Source organism: Bacidia gigantensis (genome assembly GCF_019456465.1).
Source record: "Bacidia gigantensis strain McMullin 20006 chromosome Unknown contig_180, whole genome shotgun sequence".
Lineage (NCBI taxonomy): Eukaryota > Fungi > Ascomycota > Lecanoromycetes > Lecanorales > Ramalinaceae > Bacidia > Bacidia gigantensis.
This window is the reverse complement of record NW_025408596.1, coordinates 2,862,241-2,885,964: the sequence shown is the minus strand read 5'-3', so window position 1 is coordinate 2,885,964 and position 23,724 is coordinate 2,862,241. Positions and strand designations below refer to the sequence as shown.

The 23,724-nt window shown below is 47.9% G+C and overlaps 7 protein-coding genes across 7 annotated transcripts; 2 read left to right on the top strand and 5 right to left on the bottom strand.

The window, feature by feature from the left end:
* Nucleotides 1-77: 77 nt before the first annotated feature.
* On the top strand, nt 78-2,236 carry KY384_003813 (uncharacterized protein; the record flags this gene model as incomplete). The annotated part of the gene is made up of 4 exons (XM_044812323.1): nt 78-90; nt 544-1,056; nt 1,112-1,674; nt 1,721-2,236. 4 exons carry the CDS (start codon nt 78-80, stop codon nt 2,234-2,236), a joined length of 1,605 nt encoding a protein of 534 aa, XP_044671456.1.
* A 395-nt stretch (nt 2,237-2,631) lies between these two features.
* On the bottom strand, nt 2,632-3,880 carry KY384_003812 (uncharacterized protein; the record flags this gene model as incomplete). The annotated part of the gene is made up of 5 exons (XM_044812322.1): nt 2,632-2,662; nt 2,707-2,820; nt 2,880-3,704; nt 3,761-3,776; nt 3,829-3,880. The coding sequence occupies 5 exons, from the start codon at nt 3,878-3,880 to the stop codon at nt 2,632-2,634; spliced, it is 1,038 nt and encodes a 345-aa protein (XP_044671455.1).
* Nucleotides 3,881-6,288: 2,408 nt separating this feature from the next.
* On the bottom strand, nt 6,289-8,602 carry KY384_003811 (uncharacterized protein; the record flags this gene model as incomplete). Its single annotated transcript, XM_044812321.1, has 5 exons — nt 6,289-7,379; nt 7,434-7,661; nt 7,688-8,182; nt 8,243-8,345; nt 8,450-8,602. The coding sequence occupies 5 exons, from the start codon at nt 8,600-8,602 to the stop codon at nt 6,289-6,291; spliced, it is 2,070 nt and encodes a 689-aa protein (XP_044671454.1).
* Nucleotides 8,603-10,097: 1,495 nt separating this feature from the next.
* Nucleotides 10,098-14,952, bottom strand: KY384_003810 (uncharacterized protein; the record flags this gene model as incomplete). Its single annotated transcript, XM_044812320.1, has 3 exons — nt 10,098-10,360; nt 10,573-10,641; nt 10,704-14,952. The coding sequence occupies 3 exons, from the start codon at nt 14,950-14,952 to the stop codon at nt 10,098-10,100; spliced, it is 4,581 nt and encodes a 1,526-aa protein (XP_044671453.1).
* A 401-nt stretch (nt 14,953-15,353) lies between these two features.
* KY384_003809 (uncharacterized protein) lies at nt 15,354-16,298 on the bottom strand (the record flags this gene model as incomplete). The annotated part of the gene is made up of 1 exon (XM_044812319.1): nt 15,354-16,298. One exon carries the CDS (start codon nt 16,296-16,298, stop codon nt 15,354-15,356), a length of 945 nt encoding a protein of 314 aa, XP_044671452.1.
* A 2,022-nt stretch (nt 16,299-18,320) lies between these two features.
* Nucleotides 18,321-20,951, bottom strand: KY384_003808 (uncharacterized protein; the record flags this gene model as incomplete). The annotated part of the gene is made up of 4 exons (XM_044812318.1): nt 18,321-20,001; nt 20,070-20,201; nt 20,250-20,437; nt 20,859-20,951. The coding sequence occupies 4 exons, from the start codon at nt 20,949-20,951 to the stop codon at nt 18,321-18,323; spliced, it is 2,094 nt and encodes a 697-aa protein (XP_044671451.1).
* A 529-nt stretch (nt 20,952-21,480) lies between these two features.
* On the top strand, nt 21,481-23,653 carry KY384_003807 (uncharacterized protein; the record flags this gene model as incomplete). Its single annotated transcript, XM_044812317.1, has 6 exons — nt 21,481-21,670; nt 21,718-21,883; nt 21,931-21,992; nt 22,042-22,266; nt 22,320-22,365; nt 22,414-23,653. The coding sequence occupies 6 exons, from the start codon at nt 21,481-21,483 to the stop codon at nt 23,651-23,653; spliced, it is 1,929 nt and encodes a 642-aa protein (XP_044671450.1).
* Nucleotides 23,654-23,724: the final 71 nt, after the last annotated feature.

Below are 23,724 nucleotides of genomic sequence, written 5' to 3'. Positions count from 1 at the left end.
GTATGTCTCTACATCCACTTTCAATTTCGACAATGCTTATATCCCAAGCTGTCGAGCGGTTTGCGAAGACCTCATTCATGGAGACCTTCAGTATGCAGAGGAGCGAGACGTCGAGCAGAATCTGTGGAATCTTCACAGTCTTTATAATCTTTCATTTCGAAAGAAATTGAGATTTGTGTGTCGGCCTGAATGATCGGGGCGTGAGACATCTGCTGATCCTACGACAGTATCAGCAAACAGATGGCAGAAGAAGAAGACCTGTTGAGCGACGGAAAGCCGAGAAGCAATTCCTGCAATTCATTAAGTCAAGTCAGTCGTTTTACAGGAGTCTGTTGTACGGTCTTTCGTCGCGACACAAGAGCTCATCAGCTCTCGATGCAATCACAAAACGTCTTAGTTTCTCACGTGGGTTGTTGCTCTAACACCTTGTAACCTTTGTGCCTGACGCCTCATAAGTCAACTCAACAGACTCGTTGGGCCACTTATCCTCACCCGGCCATGTTTTGGTACACTCTGTGTCTTACGCATGCCTCATCCATCTAGGTGACTTATCGAGATGGCGTGAAACACAGCTTGTACAGAAGAATCTCAACTTTGGACCCGCAATTGCTTACTATGACTTGGCTCGTACAATAGAGCCAAGAGTTGGGATGAGTTACAACCAATTAGCAGTCATCGATCAAGTGACTTGCGACAACTTCAGTGCTATCTATAACATATGTTGGGCTCTGGCTGTGACAAGGCCTCATGATGGAGCTCGACAGAATCTTGACACACAGCTAAAGCAGATGTTGAAGAGAGAGAAACCAGAAGATAGAAATGAGGGCCGGCCTGAGACGGACAAAGACGCCGCCATGAGACAATTTACGGAGCTTTATTTACACTTCCTTGCAACCTGTTATTCGCACCCCCAATCCGTCATCAAAGATGGCACGCAGCAGCAGATCCTAGAATCCTTCTCCGCTCACATAGACAAAAGGTCGTCGGAATCTACTGTATGTAAGATTGTGCTCTTGAACATCGCATTCGAGCACATCATTGTGAGGTATCCAAAAGGTTCATAGCCTCAGGAAGGGACTGATTGGAGTTCTCGCTGATAGACCACAAATAGGCAGCAAGATCACTTCCGAGTCTCTCGACATCATGTTGTGCTTGAATGCTAGGATGTTCAGCGTGTTATTGCGCGGCTTTCAGACCGAATTACTTTCACAATCAAAGCACCCCAAAGACCCAGATCGCGACAATCCAAAAGATCGTGACGTAACGTTGACGGCGAAATCACGTCGTCTTATACCTTGGATGCGCCAGTACAGTGCTTGGCTAGCATGTCAAACTGATATCATAGAAGCCAAAACAGCGAGCTCTTCATTGAAATCTCATATCAGCATATTAATTTCGGCATATGTCGATACCCTAAATCTCATCCTCGATCATTTCCCTGTTAAAATCCTACCATCTCTTGAATACCTGCTTGATGAGGACGAAAGCGCTATGTACCTTGAACCTTTCGCGGGGACGATTTGTCAGCGCTTACAACAAAGGTACTTGCTGGATGGTGGAGTGGTAAAGTCAAAATCGTACGAACAGGGTGTTAAACGGCAGTCGCTGTATCAAGAAATGCTCTCAAGAATTGGGGATATTCTGGGAGACGCACTTTACCTGAGATCGAATAGGGTTCATCAACTCCAAGCTTCTAATTCTCATTGCTGATGTTGAGTAGAGCGCACGATTCCAATATGAGGGACGTCGATTCGTACTTAAAGAGGATAGAGCCCCTGAGATTCGCCCACAGTCAATCGATACCGCAAACGACATTACCCACGTCAGCGAGACGGAACTGCTAGAACGGTCTGAATTCACTGAGAGACCCTCTACAAAGGAGAGAGAAACAAAATATCCGGCACCGAAAATCGTCTCAAAACGAGAAACACATGCAACGCAAGAAGAGACAAACTACGGTCCCTTTCCCGCTAGCGAAATTCGAGCGAAGACGGAGAAGTTGTCCCAAGATGAAAAGAAAGCAAAATCTAAAGCAACATTGAAGGCACTTTCTCAAGTCTCTGTTCATTCCGTTGCCTCGACGACTACCGAGATGCCAGATCCTACAGCTCCAGTACCTATCGATGACGAAGTAGGGCAAATGAAACCGCCACGGCTTCTATCTCGCATAGCAGCTCTGCAAGGCAATTCTGATGGTGCTATCATTACCAGCTCAAGCATTTTCAGTAGCTTATGATTGCGCGTCCTTTATCGTAGTAAGTGGGGATCACGCCTGTTGAAGTGTGGAATACAAAGTCAGTTGGCGAAGGCAGATGCAAAGGCTGAGAAATGCAGAGCTGTTTAGCCTTGACAATATAATTTGGTGTGAAGATGCAATTGATGCTTTTGGTCTTAGCTCCGTGCCTGAAAGGACTAGGCCGCTCTATATGGAGGATGAAAATCCATCGCGGTCATCTGGTCATAACATCGTACAATCATAATTACAGTAAGCACCCACCGAAACCAGGATGAGGTGTTGAAACCTGTGCGCCATCACTGTCCAGCCGATACGGACCAACCCAACTACTGGCAACCGAGGCTCACGAGGATTGATAAGTCTTCTTGGGGAAAGGGAATCTGTGGTAGAATTGATCAGTCATCGACACGGAATAGAAAGTCAAGCCTAGGATTTCGAATGCCGGTTGGGACAAGAAAAGAGCAACATACTGAGGTCCTAGCTCTCTGATGCTCAAGGATGCAAGCCATTGACCCATGTCTACAGACTCTTTCAAAGTCTTCCCTTCAACGATGCCAGCAACGAAACCACCTGCGAATGCATCCCTGACAAAGCCAAGTCAGTGACTCCATCTTTTCTCTGGACGAGGACTGAGGGCACTTACCCTGCACCGTTCGTATCGCAAATCTCACTGCTTGCTATCGGGTGCACGGGATACTCCGACACTCCATCCTCTCCCTGCACAGCAATGACGGTGGGCTCAGTGCCCTGGGTGATGACCACAGTCCTCTTGCGAGACCCGTTAGCCTTCGGCAGTTCTGCTATCAATCTTGCAATCTCCTTCACATCCCTCGTCTCCTTTCCTTGTCCCTCAGCCCAACATCTCGCCTCGGTCTCGTTACCAATCAGATAGTCCCAGTACCTGCTGGTCGCTGCCAACTGATCCTTGAATACGGTGGGGATGAATGGCGCACTTAGACTCAGCACGAAGGTCTTATTGTTCTTTGCCGCCTCTTCGCCCAGAGCCTCAATGGCTGGCGGGCTCACAGTCAAATGGTAGCCACCAATATAATACACCTGGGCCTTTTCCACCAACGCCCATATCTCCGGCTTCTTCAAATGATCAATTTTGTACTCGTTCGCAGCCGCAAGATGCGTGCACATGCTTCGATCATGGCCTGTGATGATGACACCACATTTCCCCGTTGGCACGCTCTCGACCTCCAGATACTCTGTCTTGACGCCCTCCTTCGCCGACGCTTCTTTCAGGATGTCTGCATATTTGTCTTTCCCCACTGCGCCAATGTAGAGTACCGAATCGGGAGGCAGCATGTACTGGGCGCCTCGAGCGGTGTTCTGCGCGGCGCCGCCGGGTATCTGCACTGCTTTGCGGTTGTTCAATAGGTCTTCGTAGAGGGGCATGTGCTTCTCTTCGGCGAGGATTGCGTCATTGGCTTTCAAGCCGTATTGGGCCAGCATTTCTTCATCTCTGTAGTGATATCAATGACAAGCTCCATGCTGAAAGTAGGGCGGGTTAAAACGTACCCTTGACCTTGGATGTCTGGAATCGCATATTAGTTGTGAGAAGCTGAAATGTTGAGAGGTTTGCTCACCAAGGAGAGGGTTCTCCAGACAGAGCAACGCATATCCTTTTGTCGCTGCCATGTTGAACGCTTTTCTTCTCAATGTAGTGTTTCTGGGAGAAGAGGAGCAGACAAGTCGAGCAAGACCAGAGTAAGTTCTCCAAATCGTTGATATCCTGAAATAGCTTAGACTTAGGGCTTCAATACTCTACTGTCACCTGCTATTGGGCCGGAGCCACTCTTACACCTCACAATCCCCTTTCTCACTGCCTCGAATGTGATTAGGATTCCGAGCGTATATCTTCGCGCGGTCTGCTGCCAGCTAGCCGCGATTCTGGAGATGATTCTTTTGGCTGAATGAATATGAGACAAGCTGAGTATTCCCGTAGCTCAGCTCTGAAATCTTGTCTATTGTATCTGCTCCCTACTTGAGCGTTTGTCAATGGAGGATGAATGCGAGTGAACAATGCTTCTTGAAATAGCTTCATGATATCCTACTTTTTCTGCTGAAAATGCGCGCCGAACCATTGAACGGCGACTAATTTGGGCAATCCTTTACTCTCCGAGAGCGAAGACAGTATGAGGTCAGCATCTAGCCACATAGATTTCTCAGGTGTATGAATTTGTCCCTAGCATTACTCTGTGCTCTCTGACTGTGGTGGCTCTTCACCAGCCACGGGTTTGAGTATAGCAAGTCTAGGAGTATGACTTGCTCCAGCTACATGTTGGAAGCCACCATTGTGGCTTAAGAATTTCAATATCATGCGTGCGCCTACTGTCCCAGTCATGTCCGGATAGTGTGCTGGCTAGTTTGGGATCTAGCTTGCAATACTGGACAATCGAGATGCTTCTGAACGTGCTTGCTTGTCTTACTTTGTATCACTTTGTTTTCATCAATCTAAGGCGAGATCATGATCCAGATACAAAATGCCCAGGTTCAGGTCGGATGTGGTCTGCTATCTCGAAACCGAAATGTCACACTGTATCGTTCATAAACTTCACTTCGGGATCCAGCTGTTGGGGCACGTCTGCTCCTGCGAGATGAGTAAAATGAGCGGATCTTAAGCATGTATCCTTTTACACACAGGAGCAAATTGCGTGAATGTACGTTCGGCCAGGAACTCAACTCTTGATCCACCCAGCGCTTTCCGATTTCTTTTGAGTGACCAGATGCTGCCAGCAGAGCATTTGACGCTAGACATCACGGCTTCAAATCTTAGGACTTGCCAGGCATTTGCAGATGTTGCAGGAAATGGCGAGAAGTAGGCCAACTCGTCTAAAGTGATGTCGAGAGCAAAGTAGAGCCTGCAGCAAGTGGCCCATGTATGTTTTAGACCCTGCATTGTTGGCAGCTATCCTCCACATCCAGCCACCAAAGGCTCCATCGTACACTGTCAAAACAACCTCACGCTCTGCAGGAGCGATTTGATGCACTGACGCCCAAGCATTCTTGATGCAGCCTTCAAGCCCATCTACGGCCGCCTCGGACCACTTCGCCATCAGAATTGTGCTTGGAGCTGCTGCTCCCACAATGTACAGTGCAGCTGCGTCAGCACATATCAGCTGACGATGACCTCTAATGGCGATATGAAATGGAAATCCTCGGACGTCGAGGGCAAAATGCACCCACTGAATGAAGGCGAGTACCACAGCCGTAGAAGTGTCATTGAATCACAAGCACAGGCGAAATCGGACTACGCCTAGCACGTGCAGCAAAATTAAACCCTCGAAAGCACTTTCCCGTTCATACTTCTCCATTCGACAGCCTACATAAGCGCTGCAGGGTTGGGGGAGCAATGGAAGAAGCCGTTTTAGAACTTTCTCCAGAGCTGCCACTACTGCAAGCCTCCAATGCAACTAGTTCAGCCACTGGCAAAGGATTGCAACGGTCTGTAACGTCACTCATTGTGCAATTTCTTAGCGCTTCGAAGAATTGTGGGGGTCCAAAATTGTACAGGATCGAGGAAGGAGGAAGTGAAAGCTGATCCCAAAGGAAAGGAAGGTAGGAAAATAACGATGGCTCGCAATGCTTGGCTGTGATTCAATTGAAGTTTCAAGTATACCAGATATATTTCTACTTAGCAAAAGCCATTCATAGATCAGGAGATAAAAAGAGCTCTTACAAAGACCGTATTATCCGAGGCTTGCCGTTTATACCCCATCTTTGCCGTAGGAGAGTTAGACGTTGTGATGAAGGAGTGTTCTGCTAACGCGGAGGCGCAGAAGTCTGCAGTACTTGAACTTGCCATTAGGCGTAATTGATGGAGAGAAGGAAATCTTCCAAGGGGCTGGTTTTCGTGCACGTGTAAATGATCGGAGTTTCGTCCGGAAGAAATTTCGAGTGTAGTGCGAATGAATACGAAACTGAGAGTTTGATTGAATTGAAGTCTGAATTGTTGTGGCCGTGATCAATATGCTTCTTGAAGGCACCAGAAAGAGCATGTTGAGCGGACGTAGTGTGCTTGTCAAGCTCACGCTCGCTAGTCAGGATTACAGATTACTGCCAAAGCTAGTCTGCATTGACGCGTTCGGAATGTCCAAGTTGAGAGGCGGGTTTTGCAACTGATTTGATACGCTCTCAAAGTTGGATTGGAGCGAAGTATTGGCGCTGATACCACACATATTATTGTTTGGCAAGCAGTTTTGATCGTCGTAGATGGTGTTATACCAGCCTTCGTCTACAGTGTATGACTTATCATTCGTTGTGTACACGTTCACGCCCCAAGGCAAAGCAGTCGAGTAATTGGACCCGGCCACGTCAATATCCGACGATCCGCTGTGTTGACATTGATCCCTATGCAGTGGTTGTGTCGTAAAATTGAAAAGGTTGTTATGATCACCAATATGCGCCACAGGTGCATCGAGAGCAAAAGAAGAGGAAGTGGATGCAGAGGATTTGAACTTAGGGCGTATGGTTGTCGTGATTAGCTGTTCTCCGGCATGATGTGGATTCCATACGTTTGAGGGGAACATACGTTCCGATGAACTGCTGGAAACGTTGTCGGAAAGATAGCCAGATGTCGATTGGGAAGACAGCTCACGGGGCATCGCCATCATATCAGATAGACCAGTAGTCAGCATTGGTTCACTGACAATGGATGACCCAGCGCTAGAGAGCGCACTTTTTTGGGAGATGCTGGTGCAACTTGATGCTTTGCGTTGTATGTCTTGCTGTGAGGACGAGTGTGAGGTTTTGTTGCCGCTGTTGCGATTACTAGGGAGCCAGGGGTACCCGCGTTTGCTGCTTACTCCCGGGATTGTCGACGTCCTAAATTCAGGCACAGTACTAGCGGTCGTTGTTACAAGCACAGGCAAGTCCTTCTCGGTGGCTTGATCGACGTGGCCGGCGTCGACTCTTTCAACATCACTGTCTGTCTCTATAGACTCGTCCCTTTCGCTTCTAGCGTAGCATAAGTTCGAAGATGAATCATTTCCACTCAGTGGGCTTCGAGGGCCTTTATTTGGTGATGAACCTCTCCTAGGTTCTTTCCTGGGTCTCGAATTCTTTTGTAATAGCCATGCTGCATTCCTACTTGATTTTGGTGGTAAGGCAAGTAACAGCCAAATTGTGTTATCGCCATCTAAGAACGTCAATTAGGTGGGGAGGACAAACTCGATCAGCTGCAATCACTAACCGACTTCACCCCTCAAAAATTCTTCCTCCTTCATTCTAGCCCGATAGATGTCCTCAAGGATCTCCGCTGCCCGCGGCGGGAAATGGTCCTTATGTTGATTTACAGTATCTTTTGTTCCCTCTTGAAGCTTGTCGATGCTAAAGTTGTAGTCGACGTATGTTGTGCCGACACGAAGTAAGTGGCAAAGTAGGTTTAGGCGCTCTGTGAAGCTATCATTGACAATTGTTTCTTTTCGCGAAGTACAACAAACTTACCATGTTTTCTCTGGTGATCAGGCTCTTTGTGGCGGCAGCTATTGGAATTAGGATCTTCATAATTCACTTGATCAGGCCAGTAGGGAGGTGCTGAATGCTTGCCCCTGTTATTGGGATCCCAGTCCGCAAACCTTTGCCAGTTTATACCCCCATTATAAGGATAATTTCCTTGCTTTTTACGATGACATTTCCTCAGCCATGCCTGCACCAATTTTTTGCACCCGTTCTGCTTCAGCATGCGGAACATATCTTTGTATAAGTCAATATTGATATCTTGAGCTTTGACCGGCACGGGCTCATATTTGTCGTCTAGCAGTGGGAACTCATCATCTGATTCATCGACAGGATCATTGATATCACCACTTTCAACTGATTCTTCCTTTAGGTTCTGCCACTCCAGACTAGTGGAGTGCTCAAGTGCGTGTCTTCGTGTTGGCAAGTAGGATTCATTAGGTGCAGACCTACGACCGCCAGCCAGACCATGAAGACGGCGTTCTGTTTATGAATCAGATCACAATTCAGAGCTAGCATATTATAAAAAGAACGCTCACTCACCGAGGCTAACCTTAAGTAAGGGAATGGCACTAGGACTTTCCCCATGCTCCGGCAGTGCGAACGAAACACGATAAGTCTGGCCATTGGTCTTGATGGGAATACTCTGACGACAACTTGGAGGGCTCGTGCTCAGAAGCTCTACGATTTGTTTGATCGTACGCTCATCTTGTCAGTACCGAAGGATCGTAATAGAGTCAATTCACTTACAGCTAGTTCAGAATTGGATGAGTTGGTCGCCTCGTCAGACGGACGACGCATTTGCGACGCATGCTGGTTGCGAGGCTTGGAGACCCGTTTATCGGCACGGTCGTGAGACTTGGAAGGTCGACGAGCCTTTGTGCATTGTTGATCTTTCGCCATAGAAGTGGCGTGTTGTTGTACTTAGGTCTCAAACGTATCATCGATATGCACGGCAAGCCTTTTGATAGATGGTATGATGAGAATTGCTCTGTTACGTCGGCCAAGGGCTGACGTAGGAGGTTTTCACGAGGTCATCTGTCGTTAAGACAAACCATGCCATGCTATTGTCATCAGCCATTGCTAAGATTGCTGGAGCGCGGATCACACAAAAGCACACAGTATGTTCAGAAACAATCAGGAGTGACGAAACAGCAAAGTTTTTCAGCAAAGGAAAAGTCTTAGTATTTTACAATGAACGAGTCCATGAGAACCTACCGTAGATACAGATATGCGGCAACCCGTATTGTCGCTGTAGCGACGACGAGCAAGCACGGGGTGGGGTCGCTGGAGTAAGCCCCCAACGAATGGAAAAGCACCCTTCCTCTCTCAGAACGCAGAGGGTGACTCTTTCGAAGAAATGGTATGACGATGAAAAGGCAGATGTGTAGAAGACAAAGATCAATTCAGAGATTGGATCTCTCGGAAGACAGAAAAGGATTAGTAAAGACTTTAATCAGTTGCGGCAACAACGGATCCACCCTTCAGATATAGCAGGGTTCGTAGGACGAGGAAAGTTCTCGGAGGTGCAAGGCGGTAATCGATCGAATATCGGTAGATAAACGGTCTCACAGGGATTTCCATTTGATTGGGCTTCGCCACGGGAATTGAATGCTTGAAATTTGAAATTCAGCGCGCGTGATCCTAGTTCCCATCTCAGAAGCATCTCCAGCACACACAGCGTAGCGCCTAAGGAGGGGGGGGAGGGGAAAATGGGAGATGTGGCTAGGCACCGCCTGCGGCTACCCACATGCTATTTCCCCGAGCATCTTGGGATACTTTCGGCTGCTGCAAATGATTGAGATTTACCTACTGATCGATCTGTATCGTGTTACCGTCGTACCTCGAGAATCTGACTGTATTTTGTAAGGCCTTCACCAAGCAGCGAACTGCTGTTGGGGGGACGAGGGGAGTTATGACGCCCGTAGATTAGGGTTATCTTGACAGCTGTCACACAAACGCTGGAAACAAGGTTTAGAACCTGGAGCTAGTCTGTGATGGGAGGAGGGGAGAAGGGGAGAAGGGGAGGATCGCTTGCACGGTGGCTACAAGTGACCTCATCCACCAAGCTGATCAGACACTATATTGCGCAAGCACCTCGGGAGTAGTGCAAGGAGATTTCGGATGCTAGTGCGGAGGGCCCGACTTCCCCGTATACGGAGGGAGATATTCTTGAACGCTTACATCCATCTTGGTGAAGGATGTGGAGGGGCGGACGGAGACCATCATGATCGCCTCTGCCACCCTGTCTGTGCTCAGATGCAAAGGAGATCTAGATTCTTTGGCGAGAATATGTGGGCAAGGGTGCACGGCTGCCCCTTCAAAGCGGGGACTCTCCTTTTGGCTACGGCTTCCCTGCCACAGTCATGCAGTAATGGCCTGGGCTTGGTATTTTCTGTCATTGACCCTCCACGCTGTCTAGTAAGCCAGCCTCTCGAACCAATTCAAAAAATAAACCCTTGCTTTTGACGAGAGCGGAGGGTGTATCAAATTCGGCCACAGTACCGTGGTCAAGGACGACGATCCGGTCGGAGTCTAGGATGGTGTTGATGCGATGTGCAATGGTGATGATGGTTCGGTCTTTGAAGATGTTGCTTCTTAGGGTCGCTTGCAGCAATGCATCCGTTTCGATGTCAACGGCTGCTGTCGCTTCATCAAGAACTTGATTTCACAAGGAGTCAGTCATAATTTGCAGGCTTTTCCAGAGAGAATCGTCCATACCTAAGACATTGGTTGGCGTCAGCAGTGCCCTTGCAAGTGAAATTAATTGTCTCTGTCCAGCGGACAAGTTTGCCCCTATTGACAATTTTCACGTCAGCTTCTGTGAAAGGCATCTAGATGACGGCTCTAGTGACTTCGGTTGCTTAACTTACCCCCTTCATGGACCCTAGCCTCCAATTTACCAGGCATGCTTGCAACATGCTCTTTCAACCGCGCATGATCTAAAAGTTTGAGCAGATGTCAGCTAGCTTGAACGATCGTGATGCGGAGTATTTTTACTGACCAAGTGCGCTCCAGAGATCCGTATCATCGTGTACATGTCCAGGGTCTAGATTGTCTCGGATGGTACCTTCAAATAGAGCAGCATCTTGAGGAATTATTGCAAGCCTCTGGCGTAAGTCAAATAGACCAATGGTGGATGTATTCAGATCATCGATAGCTATATGGCCTGCGTCAGGCTCAATGATCCGGAAAAGTGCTAAAGTCAAAGACGATTTCCCAGCGCCTGTTCTTCCGACAACACCTATTTTCTCGTGGGACTTGAACTGGAGATTGACATCTTTAAGGACTAGATCAAGTTCCGGTCGGTACCTTGCAGAGTAGTTTTCGAAGGCCACAGATCCTGTTGCAGGCCAGCTGAGCTTCGGTCTTCGCTTGGAGATCACATCAGGTGCCTCGCTTGGTAGTCTTGCATATTCTAGTACGCGCTCTACGGAGACAATATTCGTTTCAACTTCCACCGTCTGACGTACAATCCAGTTCAGACTTTGAGTGACTTGAAGAGCGTATGACATGGCAAGACCCACGAGGCCAGCTGATGGTCCATTCCCTCTGGCAACAGAAATAATTGAGAACCCGGCGGATGCAAGAATGATGAAGGAGCCAATGAATTCTAGCCGGACGGCTAGCCATCTATTCGCACTCATCGAAGGAAAGTAAGCGCGGAGATTAGCGTCCACGCGCCATTCATTCTCGAGTGCGAATCTTGCTTGTTGACGATAAGCGCGAATGGTATTCAAGCCTCCAAGTGATTCCTGAAAATGAGCGTAGATAGGGCTTCGACTAATGCTGTCAAGTCTTTTCAGTTCACGTGAGGTACGTAGATAGTATCGCTGTATGTACAGATAGACACCTGTCAACGGAAGTATCAACGCAACGAAAAGTGGCGTAGATACTGAAATTAGGATAAGGGTATAAAACGCTCTTGCAGCATTGACAAAGAGCATGTTGAAGGTCCGTGCTAAAACCTCGTCTACTTTGTAGATGTCACTGGAGAACCGATTGAGGATTCGCCCAGATGGTGTGGTCTCGAAAAAGGCCATTGGCGAGCGGAACATGGCATACGCCATCCTTTCATGAAGTTTGCGGGAAGCTTCGATGGAGCAAAAGATCCATAGGATTAGTGTCTGCACGACGGTTAATGCAGCCCCGCCGATACCAAAGGCAAAATATATGCCGATGTATTTCCCGACTTGAGGGTTACTTCCATAGTACTGATTGATCTCGGACCATCGTTTCAACCAAACGCTACCCGCAATCTGTCCGGTTTGTGCTGCCACAAGGGCGACAAGGTATATTGCGACGGCAAACAGGTTGCTCGTTTTAGCGTATTCAGTATAGACGTCCCATTTTACTTTCCCTTGGCTGGAGGTCTCCTTGGCTTGCTTAGACTTAATGATTGTGTTTTCCTCATCTTGAAGCTTGCCGTGAGGACCTTTAAATGACGCCGTGCTAGCTCTTCGGAGTGAATCGCTGCTGTGATGCCGGATGGTATCTGTAGGTACTCTGATGGGAGCCAATTGGGCTGTTGGCTCATTCATAACATCCTTTTCCTCTTGCTCCGCATTGCCTGGGCCGAAGACCGTCTTTAGATCTTCGCTCACTGCGCTACTTGAGCCTTCGCTTTCGTCGACGCTTGGAGATGAGGTGCCTTCGGTAGTACTTTCTTCATTGTTGGCCGTTCTGATAAGGTCGGATACTTGCCCTTTCATTGCCATCAATTGATCGTAAGTACCAGTCTCAACTACCTTACCCTCCCGAAGCAAAGTGATGGAATCGGCCTCAACGAGCACGGGTATTGCATTCGTCGCAAGAATTCTCGTTTTTGATGCTAGGACTCCTTTTGGCCCAAGAACATTATTGATCAAATGTCGACCTACATGCTGATCGACCGCTGAAAGTACATCGTCCAGCAAATAGACGTCCGCTCGCGCATAGACTGCTCTGGCCAACGTCAAGCGTGCTTTTTGACCTCCAGAAAGCGAAATACCACGCTCTCCAACCTCAGTCCGGTCGCCATCGGGCAGGGTTTTCATGTCATCTACCAATGCGCATGCATGCAGCGTACGATCATAGAAGGCTGGATCCCAGCGATGTCCAAACACTATGTTTTCCTTCACACTTGCATTCATCACCCATGCTTGCTGAGCGACGTAGGCAAGTGCGCCATGAACAATGACTTCGCCATGGATTTTCCACACGTTGCCAAGGACAGCTTCCAAGAAAGACGTCTTGCCTGAACCAACACGTCCTACAATACAGCAGAGGTCTCCTTTGTGCGCAGTGAAGCTGACATCCTGGAGGCACTTCCGACTATCATTGCGATCCCATGCAAAAGTTGAGTCTCGTACTCTGACCGACTCATCTCCAATGTTGACGGCAGCTGTCCTCCATCCAACTGCATCTGCCTGCACCTCCTCAGCAGTGAAGAAACTCGTCAATCGCCCGACGGCAACGGTAGCCTCAACAATAGACGTTATCACCATAGGCAGAATAGCAAGCGGGAAGCCAAGAAGATTGAAAAGCGTCAACGCAGGGAAGACTATTTCTGTAGACAGTGGCTCGTCACGAACGAGCACAAAGACTCCAAAAGTTGAACAGGATACCAGGAAAGGAGTGGTGGTCCATGTGAAGTTTGCAAAAGCTTGGGCAGCCCCAATCTTACGTAGAGTCTTAAGCTCTTGCTCGTTACGCACGAAATTAAGTTTATTCATGAAAGCCTGCGACCAGGCATAAAGCTTTATGCTTTTCATGTTGTTCAAAATCTCGGTCACCAGCCGTGTCCTGGCGTCTTTGTTCTTCATCTGCTTTTTCTGTAGATTTTTCATGAGCTTCGCGATCACACCATTGACTGGAATCATCAAGATCATGGCGCCTACACCAGCTAGCATGCTCCAACCCACCAATTGATATAAGGAAGCCATGCAGATGATAATTTGAAATGGAGCAGACCAAAGCATTTGCCCGTACTGAGTGAGATCTTGCAAGCGTTGAGTGTCAACAGCCATGTAGTTGACTATATCACCGGTCGACTTTTCAGCTCGACCTTCGTTCGAGAGTTTCATGGATTTTGAGTAAATCATAGCGGTCAAAGCTGCCCTAACTCTCATACCAGTCTCAAATGCACGCTGAAAGTACTGATGCAAGCAGACGGTCTGTGAGACAGAGACCGCAAACATTGCAATGGCGATCGCGGCACCACGGACGATTGGCTGACGTTCAGAGCTACCTTGCTTCCAAGAATCCACAAATGATATGAGCAGCCGAAGCAATTGTGGCTGAACAAATTGCAGCATATCGCTGAGCGTCTTGATGCATGTGGCTCTGAAGTATGGGCCGCCGAAGCTGCGGAACATAGCCCACCATAGGGAAGGGTGCTTCTTATCCAACTCGTCACTCCAGCTTTCGGAGAGTGATGATCCTGTCACCCTTGTTGTATCCCTTTTCCGAAGGTTCCACAGGTCATCTTGAGTCAAGTACTCTCTATATCCATATTTCATCAGTGGAGTCATCCAGCCAAAGGTGAGGACACTGAAGATATCGGCATATTCATAAGGGCATTCATCTTCATCGCCCAATGCGTCGTAATCGGATTGTCTCTTTGGGACAAAGTATTCGAGGATGAATTCGACGCCGGCCAAACCAAAGCTGGCGCAGAATGTAGCGAAGTATGGAGTGCGAGATCTGAAGGCTTGCTGCGAGATCAACGATCTGAGCTTAACGGTAAATGCAATAAGAAGCAGCAGCCAGTAAAATAGTACAACGCCATTCGGCTGACGACTTCTCCAATGTTCAAAGTATTGGACCAGGCCAATAACCAGCAATGATGCAAATGAGATCACAGTGGTCCAGAAGCGGAAGTCACCAAACCAGACATCCGGGAGTGCTGCGACCTGGAGGCTGGCCTGGAGGGCGGTTGTGACTAGGAGGGCAATGACAACAGCAAGTTTTGTGTAGAAGTGCCAATTCTTACGGACTGGTGATTTAGACCTCCTTTTGAAGAGAAACCATATCGCGCCCGCCCCAAAGACAATGCCAAAGAGTGCTACTGCAGTGATCCACACATCGAGGAAGCATGGCGTGAAATCGTAGCGAAAAGGACTTATGGGACCCCAACCCTCGATGTTACCACATAAAGGCTGTCTGAATTCTTTTTCTGAGCTTGGCCGTAGGTAATCTGGCCAATATTGCGAATAGTCATCGTCTTTGGAAAGCGCGGTTTGTAGGGTAGACTTCGGCTGCATTGCTCTCATGCGAATACTGTGTTTACCGCAAACTTCGGCCTTGAACAAAACCCTCCATCATGCTACCAGTAAACTGTTGAAGGAAACACCTGAAGTGTGCTGCTCGAAGACCGTATCCAGGAAGTCGGAAAGCCGTTGCATCTGAGGTAATGTGGGTAGTGAGTTGCTGACTGGTGTGGAGACTCTCACTAGCCGGATTTGTCATCGCCCAACCAGTGGGTGGTCGCGTTGCTTCCGATGTCGAAGCCGTCTACTAGACACACCCGATAGCTTCAGACGAGGCAAATGGGGTACGCCCTTTCAAATCACAAGCCTGCAGTGATACTTTGGTCATTATGCGGCTACCAATAAGATCGCCTTTTGGGAGGCTCCCTCCTATCTACAAATCTCAAAATGACAATCCTTGAGCCTCACCATCCTCGCACCGCCAGTCTCTCGCTCTTCTCCAACTTCCCAACTGTCAATCCAACCATAGCTTCTCCAAGATTCTCGCTTACCTCCGCAAGAACTTTTGCATCCTTGAAATGGGTTACAGCTTGAACAATGGCTCGGGCGCGCTTCGCCGCATCCCCTGACTTGAAGATTCCACTACCAACAAATACACCATCACACCCCAGTTGCATCATCAAAGCAGCATCCGCTGGTGTTGCAATCCCCCCAGCCGCAAAATTGACCACCGGGAGACGTCCTAGCTGAGCGGCGTCTTTTAAAAGGTGGAAAGGCGCGTTCAGCTCCTTTGCGTATACCCTCAGCTCCATATCGCTCATACTCTTCGCTTTATTGATCTCCGCATTGACAGTTCGCATATGCTTCACAGCTTCAACGACGTCTCCAGTCCCTGCCTCCCCCTTTGTCCGGATCATCGCTGCGCCCTCATCGATCCTCCTCAAAGCCTCCCCAAGATTTCGACATCCACACACAAATGGCACCTTATACGGATGCTTCTCGACGTGATGTACCGTATCTGCGGGCGTCAAGACCTCGCTCTCATCGATATAGTCAACGCCTATTGCTTCCAATATCTGGCACTCTACAAAATGCCCTATCCTTGCCTTTGCCATAACTGGAATCGTGACAGTATCCATGATTTGCTTGATCATCTGTGGGTCTGACATACGGGCGACTCCACCCTGAGCACGAATGTCTGCTGGGACCCGTTCAAGAGCCATGACTGCACATGCTCCAGCTTCTTCTGCTATTTGTGCCTGCTCCGCATTCACCACGTCCATTATGACTCCGCCCTTTAGCATCTTTGCGAGGCCTGCTTTTACAGTGAAATTCTGAGGATTCTCCACAGAGGAAGCAGTGCTTGACGGTGTCGTGCCATTAGGGAAGGGAGTGTCGTTTATCGCCATCTTGTGTATGAAAGCAAAAATGTAGTATGTAAGATCTCAAGTGTAGGATTGATGTTGCCTCCCAATGCTCGGAAGCGGGCCAAAATCTCAGTGAGGGCTGGATTTTTGGAGAATTTCGCCAAAGGGGAAAAAGGCCATTCAGGTAGACTCAAGGATAGGTAGGAGTATTGGGGTGTCTTCAAATCAAGCAACCGGCTATCAACGGCGAATATACTTCCAAAACCGATGACTCTGATAATTGTTCGACAGCCGAGACTCGACTCCGAAGATCGGCACGTTGCCAAGAGCCGTTCACGCTAGCGGATAACTCTATTTTTGCCGCGACCGTTGAGCCTTAATTGTGGACGTCATTGCGCGCTGGAAGATCGACGCGCCCGGCCGACGTCTTTTGGTATCAAATGAAAGGGTGGCCTGCCAACTTTCCCGATTTTTGTACTTATCAGCGACTGCAGACTATGGCATCTCTCCTACTCCGTCGCTCTCGTCCATTCCGGACCCTTGGCCTCACGACGACTTTTGCTCTACCCCCTTTTCTCCTACATCAATCGCGCAGGCAGACTCGTCTTTGTGATGCTACACCGGGGACATACGGCATTGGAGCATCGTCAAGTAATGCGCATTCCAGTGAGCGAGAGAGGAAGGTGCCGATCTTCAAGAATGGCAAATTGAACCCTCAAGCAATAAGGCAACTCACAAAGGGCAGCGTTCTCGGTACGTGATCGGATTATCTTTGTTTCTGAAACTGGAGCCTGGGAACTAGATGGATAAACCGAGCCAAAGGAATATATGACTTGTACAAAGTAGATGTCCAGTTTCAAGATCTGACTTTTGTTGTTCTCTAGGATTAACAACCGGCTTGGTATTTCTCTTCTTCTCGGGCCCGATATCGACTTTGACTTTGGGCTTTGGGCTACTCGTTACAGAGGTATGTCTTCCTACAAGATTCTCAATGATCCAACGACTAAATTCAGGTCTAGCGACTTTGGTCTTATGGCCTTCTTGTGCCAACTTCTGTGCTACAGCGCATCTCCAACAGAATAGACGTGCAATCGTTGCTTAGGGACAACGTCGCCTTCAATCTAAGTTTCGGATTCACGTTTGCGCTATCTGCCTTTGCGTCATTCTAGAATAGGATACCATCTATCACATTGCTTGTAAGTGCACTGCTACGGTTGATTGCACCAGCATGACACCAACCCGTGTCCGCATTTGCTTTCTAGAAGTATGCAATCATGACCTCGCACTTCTCAAGCATTGATTTATCAGTCACTCCTACAGCTTATTCACTTTGACCTTCAATTTTGAATTAATTGGTGTGCTTGTCTACCTATCCTGGCAAAGGTTCCAGAAATCCTTGACTGCAATATTTGTGGCTCTTGCTCCGCGAAGGCTTGTACTCAATATTAGATTATGGATATGAAGCGACAGCGACGTTATCCAACACTTACCTCATAATCTTATCCAACCAGAGCCGCTTTTCTTGCCCACTTATATGTTGATTAGGAAATTCCGGGTCGTTCAAAGCCTGAAGAATGCAGGGTTTTGCCATCATAGGGCGGTGAAAGATGAACTTCTTGACGGGATCAGTTATTGTATCAAGATTCTTACGCTGTTCGAGACCAGCAATTTGGAAAATCAGTGCTTTGCAAACAGACAGGCACAAGGTTCGGATTGCTTCCTCTTGCACGTTTGTTACTTTTTCGTCTAAGTCGTAGCTTTGAAATAATGTTGCCTGGCTCGAAGTCAGATAATTTTGAAGCAGGCAGCGCGTTCAGTGGTACCCTCACCCAAAAATGAGTCGATGCTTGTTTCAAGGGCAATTCTTGTGCCTGAATGCCCGCTATGGTGATCTGAAAGAGGCTCAGAGCGTCTCTCTGAGCCCGAAAAAGCTCCTTAAGGTAATGAGGAACCATTTTAGCCATCAATTTGATTATGCCTGACATTAGGTCAGGATCACGCGGGTGATCATCTAGATCTCGCTTTCAGCTACCTTGCAGTTATCAAGGATTATCTACGGATTGTCTAACCTGCAGCCATGACGATTCTCTTTGCATGTTCTAACATGCTTTGTGCACTCTCCTGGACAATAATATCTGATGTCACCGACTGCGTACCCAGCATCATACCTGCCGTTTCAAAGACATAATCCAATCTCGGCATGTACGTATTCGTCGCAAGAACAAATTTTGCTGTTGCTGTGGGCGGAAAGACGAAGAGTCCTGGCATAGTTTCGTGATAGCCAGCACGGAAAATGTCACATATAGATTCAATGACAAGGATGGAGTCAGGCAGAGTCCTGATTGCAAGCTCAATAATTCCAAGCAGGGCCTCTTGTAACCTCTTGCCCGCGTCTTGGGTCCAGAATTGAGGATTCAATGAAGGTTCCGAAGACACAATTGAGAGTTCGTCAGGGGCCTGCAAGCCTTTACCTAACCGCACCACGCAGCGTAAAGCGTTCAAGATCTTTAATTTGCCCTGAATATGATTCGTAGGCAAGTCATCCAATCCTAGATTCAGTCTGCATTCGATCAAACTAATAATGTCTTTGAGCGGCCAAAATTTAGCGATATCTGTGGGTTGGGCTTGTATGATGACCGCGATTGCATTTGTAAATGTTTCTTTGACGTCACTATCATATTCCTCATTATCAAAGATAGTTTTCCAGACTCGCAAAAAGGTCTCCAAGTCGTTTGTCATCTCGTCGCGATATAGTGTAGTCAACCGCAATATGCATTTAGCGGCCAGACCGCCAACTTGCATATCATCCAAACATTGAAATACGAACTTCAAGCATGCCGGCAGCATATGGGCATAACTCTCAAAGAAGGCAGCGTAGCTCAAAATCATGTTGAGTCGCTCTTGCTTGACCCTAAGACGGAACCATGGTGACCGAATATCAATCGGTTCGAAAATCGGAGAACTAAGGACAATTGAGACAGTCTTGTGTATACTTGCTTCAGACACAGCTGATGTCTCTGACAGACCATTTAGGACGACCAAAGAAGCCTCCAGAGTGATCCACTGGCTTTGACCACAAGATTCCATGGCTTGACGCGCAACTAAGTGGAAAAGGTCCGGCCCACACACAAGGTATACAGTCTGAAACAAATCTATGATGTCTTTCCGACAAGTACTGAATTGTTTCCTCTCATCTCTAGTCCAGCATTCTTCGGGGTCCGCAGGCCAACAAGATTTGTTCAGGCAGATTTCGATAAGGCTCACTAGTTGTCCCACGGCGTCCCTGGTACTGTCATCCGGTTCGACCTCTTGAAGAAACCCAAGGTATGTCGTCCACGTTTCAAATAAGCGTGGAGTGACAAGATCATCTACACCAAGGTAGCCAGGGCATCTCATAACCTCGAGCAAGGACTCCTTCACCCCCTTATCATGACTGTGTTGAGCTCGAACAATATCCTGAATGGAGACATCAGAATAGGCAATTAGCAGTCCGACGAGTGCAGTGGCTTCATCGCTCTCCTGACCTTCTTGCAATTGTAGGATGAGGCGACGGCCGGCTGGCGAATCAATCTTTGCTGCTATTGATCTAAGATGACTCGAATCATAGAATCCAGGGAAGCGATCTAGTAGGTCCTCGAACATATCAAAAGCTGGAGAACAAAATTGGTCGAAGTCCAGGCAGTCTAGGAGCAGTGAAATTATGGCTTTAAGAGTTGTCTTTCTGCTGACGTCTTCTCGATCTGGACTGTGCACCCATTCTGAACATGCCTATTTAGGTCAGCATAAGCAATCGATGACCGGATTTTTTTACACACTCGAAAGCATTCGAACACGACTGGCGAACCAGGAGGTCCATCATTGCCTCTCAGAGGGGGCTCTAGAGCGGTACGTAGTAGCAAGTCGATATCACATAATTCAGCTGCGACACTTTGATCAATGCTCCAGCTAAGAGAGTTTAGCTACCAAGGGTATGTAACGGCTATAATTACTTACATTTCTGGAGCTGAAGATTTGATTTTAGTAGCTTCCTCTACCAGTATGGTAATGTACCACAAGACTGCTTTCAATTGGTCACTGTGCAAAACCTTCACAATCCAGGATAAAGACATCTCTTTGCTACTATGATCTTCTGCTGACTTCAGATATAATTGTGAGCATAGATCTAGGATACTCTGGTTCCACTTCAGGGACAGTCGCAGTCGGTGTTGGACAAGGCCGTGGCAGATCTTCATCAGAATCGCGTACTTCTCCTGTCTATTCACAAGCGTGACGAACCAAGTACTACACTCTGATCAGCTCCGTTCCGTAAAGGTCGGTTTCACATTCTGACAGAAGTTCATCGAGGAGAGAATCATGGGCGTCAACGATAATCTTGCTCCGCGCCTGATAAAGCGTGGCGCCGTAGAAGCGAGGCAGGAATTCGTTGCTCTGGAGGAAAGCATTCGCGTAAAAGGAACATTCTCGAGATTGTACAAGTTGATCAAGAATTTCCGTGGCGGACCGAATCTGGTCGGGCGGTCCTTTTTGGTTATGTAGAATTTGCATTAGCTAAGGAAAGCGTTATCGAAGAGCTTCACTAGACAAGTGCGCCTGCAGACTTACCTCGAACAGATCTTCCACCGCTGGAAAGATCTCGGCTGTAGTGACATGTGTGTGTCTCGAGGGATTAGAGGCGAGGCTACCAATTGAAGACATTTTCGTTGAAGTAGATATCGAAGCTATTTAGAGCCATGCAGCATTATGTACATTGTTCATACTTTCATGAAGATTGAGAGCAAGTTGGCGAAGAGTGTGACAATCCGTAGGCTCAAATCGAATGTTCAACCAGTATGGAGGAAGGAAGTATATCATGAGAAGGTGATATAAGCAGCTGTGCGCACGCAAAGTGGTGGGGGACGGGAACGAAGGCTTCCGAGCCATTCTCTGATCTAGATTACATTCACTACAGAATCGATGGTAATTTGGTACTACAAGACAGGTTGTGAATTTGGGAAAATATAAATATCTAATTGAAGCGGAAACGCTCCGCGTTGATCAATACATTGAACTCCTATATACCTACCATCAATGTTGATTTTCATTGGTTTCTCTATGAAGACAGCTCATGCTCTCCATACATCTACCTTTTTGTGCAACAGCTCGTAGAATTACTTCGTTTGGTCTTCGTTTATCGGCACATTCACACGTGAGATTTTTCGGTACTACTGCTATACATAGAGTCAACATGGAGACAGTCAATACTACTGAAAGATTAAAGCAGCTTCGACAGCTTATGAAAAAGCATAATGTTGATGTTTACAGTATACATTATCATTCCCTTTCAGTATCGCTATTGAGTCTGACAAGAAGTCTAGTCGTGCCATCAGAAGACAGTCATCAATCCGAATATATCGCTGCGTGCGATGCTCGTCGAGGTGAACAGCTATTCACGGATACCATGAAGCACATACTAACTTGACAGAATTTATTTGCGGTTTCAGCGGCTCAGCCGGCACCGCAGTTATCACTCTGGAAAAGGCGGCTCTGGCAACAGATGGCCGCTACTTTAACCAAGCATCAAAACAACTTGACAACAACTGGCAACTGCTGAAGCAAGGCCTGGAAGATGTACCGACTTGGCAGGATTGGTTTGTTGTGATCCTTTGTCCATGTGGCCTTTTTAACAGGAGAGTAGGGCGGTAGAGCAGGCTGAAGGCAGCAGGACAGCTGGTGTGGATCCAACCGTTATCACTGCGTGTACGTAGTCATTGGCCTCATGTGTTCTATACTTTTTAATTCCGTCTAGCTGATGCCCGCAAACTGGTGGAAAAACTAAGAAAAAAAGGAGGTAGCACTCTAGAAGCCGTCAAAACAAACCTTGTAGATCTCGTTTGGGGAGATAAACGACCACCCACGCCACGAGAGTCGGTCAAAGCTCTTTCGATTGATTTCGCTGGCAAAAGTTCAGGCGAAAAGATCGAAAACCTGAGAAAAGAACTAGCGAAGAAGAAAAGTGCGGGCCTGATTATTTGTAGGTTTCTCACAGAGTCTGAGTTTTCCTTCACTATTGACAATTACATGAAGCTATGCTAGATGAAGTTGCTTGGCTGTACAATCTACGTGGTAACGAGTAGGTTTACGGGTGTTTTCTTGTTGCAAGATCCTGACCTAATGATAGTATACCATTTAATCCGGTCTTCTTCTCCTATGCCATTGTCACACCGACCAAAGCTTCATTATACGTAGATGAAAGCAAACTCGATGAACAAGCTCGGCAGCATCTTGGTCCCTCAATCGAGATTCGGCCCTACGATGATATTCTAGGCGATGTCATGTCGCTGAGCCAAGCTCCGGAAGCGGTAGGTGATAACCAGACCGCCAAACAAGGGCATACTCCACCGACACCACAGAGAAAGTACATGATCTCTACGAAAGCCTCATGGGCGCTCAGTCTAGAGCTTGGAGGAGAGGAGAAAGTCGACGAAGTCCGAAGCCCAGTAGGGGACAAGAAAGCCGTCAAGAATGAGACCGAGCTGGAAGGAATGCGAGCGTGCCACGTGCGTGACGGTGCTGCCCTAACGGAGTACTTCGCTTGGCTAGAAGAAGAGCTCGTCGAGAAAGGAAGTACCCTGGACGAAGTCCAAGGCGCCGACAAGCTTGAGCAAATCCGCTCCCAAAAACAGCACTTTGCGGGTCTATCTTTCGACGCCATCTCCTCCACCGGCCCAAACGCAGCAGTGATCCACTACAAACCCGAACCCGGTAATTGCTCCATCATTGACCCCAAAGCTGTATATCTCTGCGACTCTGGCGCTCAATACTTCGATGGCACTACTGATACCACCCGCACTCTTCACTTCGGCACTCCCACTGACATGGAACGCAAAGCCTACACCCTTGTCCTCAAAGGTGTCATATCCCTCGATCAAGCCGTCTTTCCCAAAGACACGACTGGCTTCGCCATCGACGTGCTAGCGCGCCAGCACCTCTGGGCTGAAGGCCTCGATTACCGCCACGGGACGGGTCACGGTGTTGGAAGCTATCTCAACGTTCACGAAGGACCTATCGGTATCAGCGCGCGTGTCCAATCTAGTGAAGTACCTCTTGCTGCAGGTAACGTTATTTCGGACGAGCCTGGATATTACGAAGACGGGAATTTCGGAATTAGGATCGAGAATATCTTTATGGTGAAGGAGGTGAAAACCACCCATCGGTTTGGTAATAAGCCGTATTTTGGGTTTGAGCACGTTACGATGGTGCCGTATTGTAGGAAGCTGATTGATGTCGGCCTATTGACCGAGAAAGAGAGGAGTTGGGTTGATGAATATCATAAAGAGATCTTGGAGAAGACGAAGGAATTCTTTGAGGGGGATAAGAGAACAATGAAATGGCTGGAAAGGGAGACGGCACCCCTCTGAGACTGAGACAGGTGAGGAGATTTGCATGTTGAAGCAAGCACAGAGCGTGTATACTATGGTCTGGTGGAAGT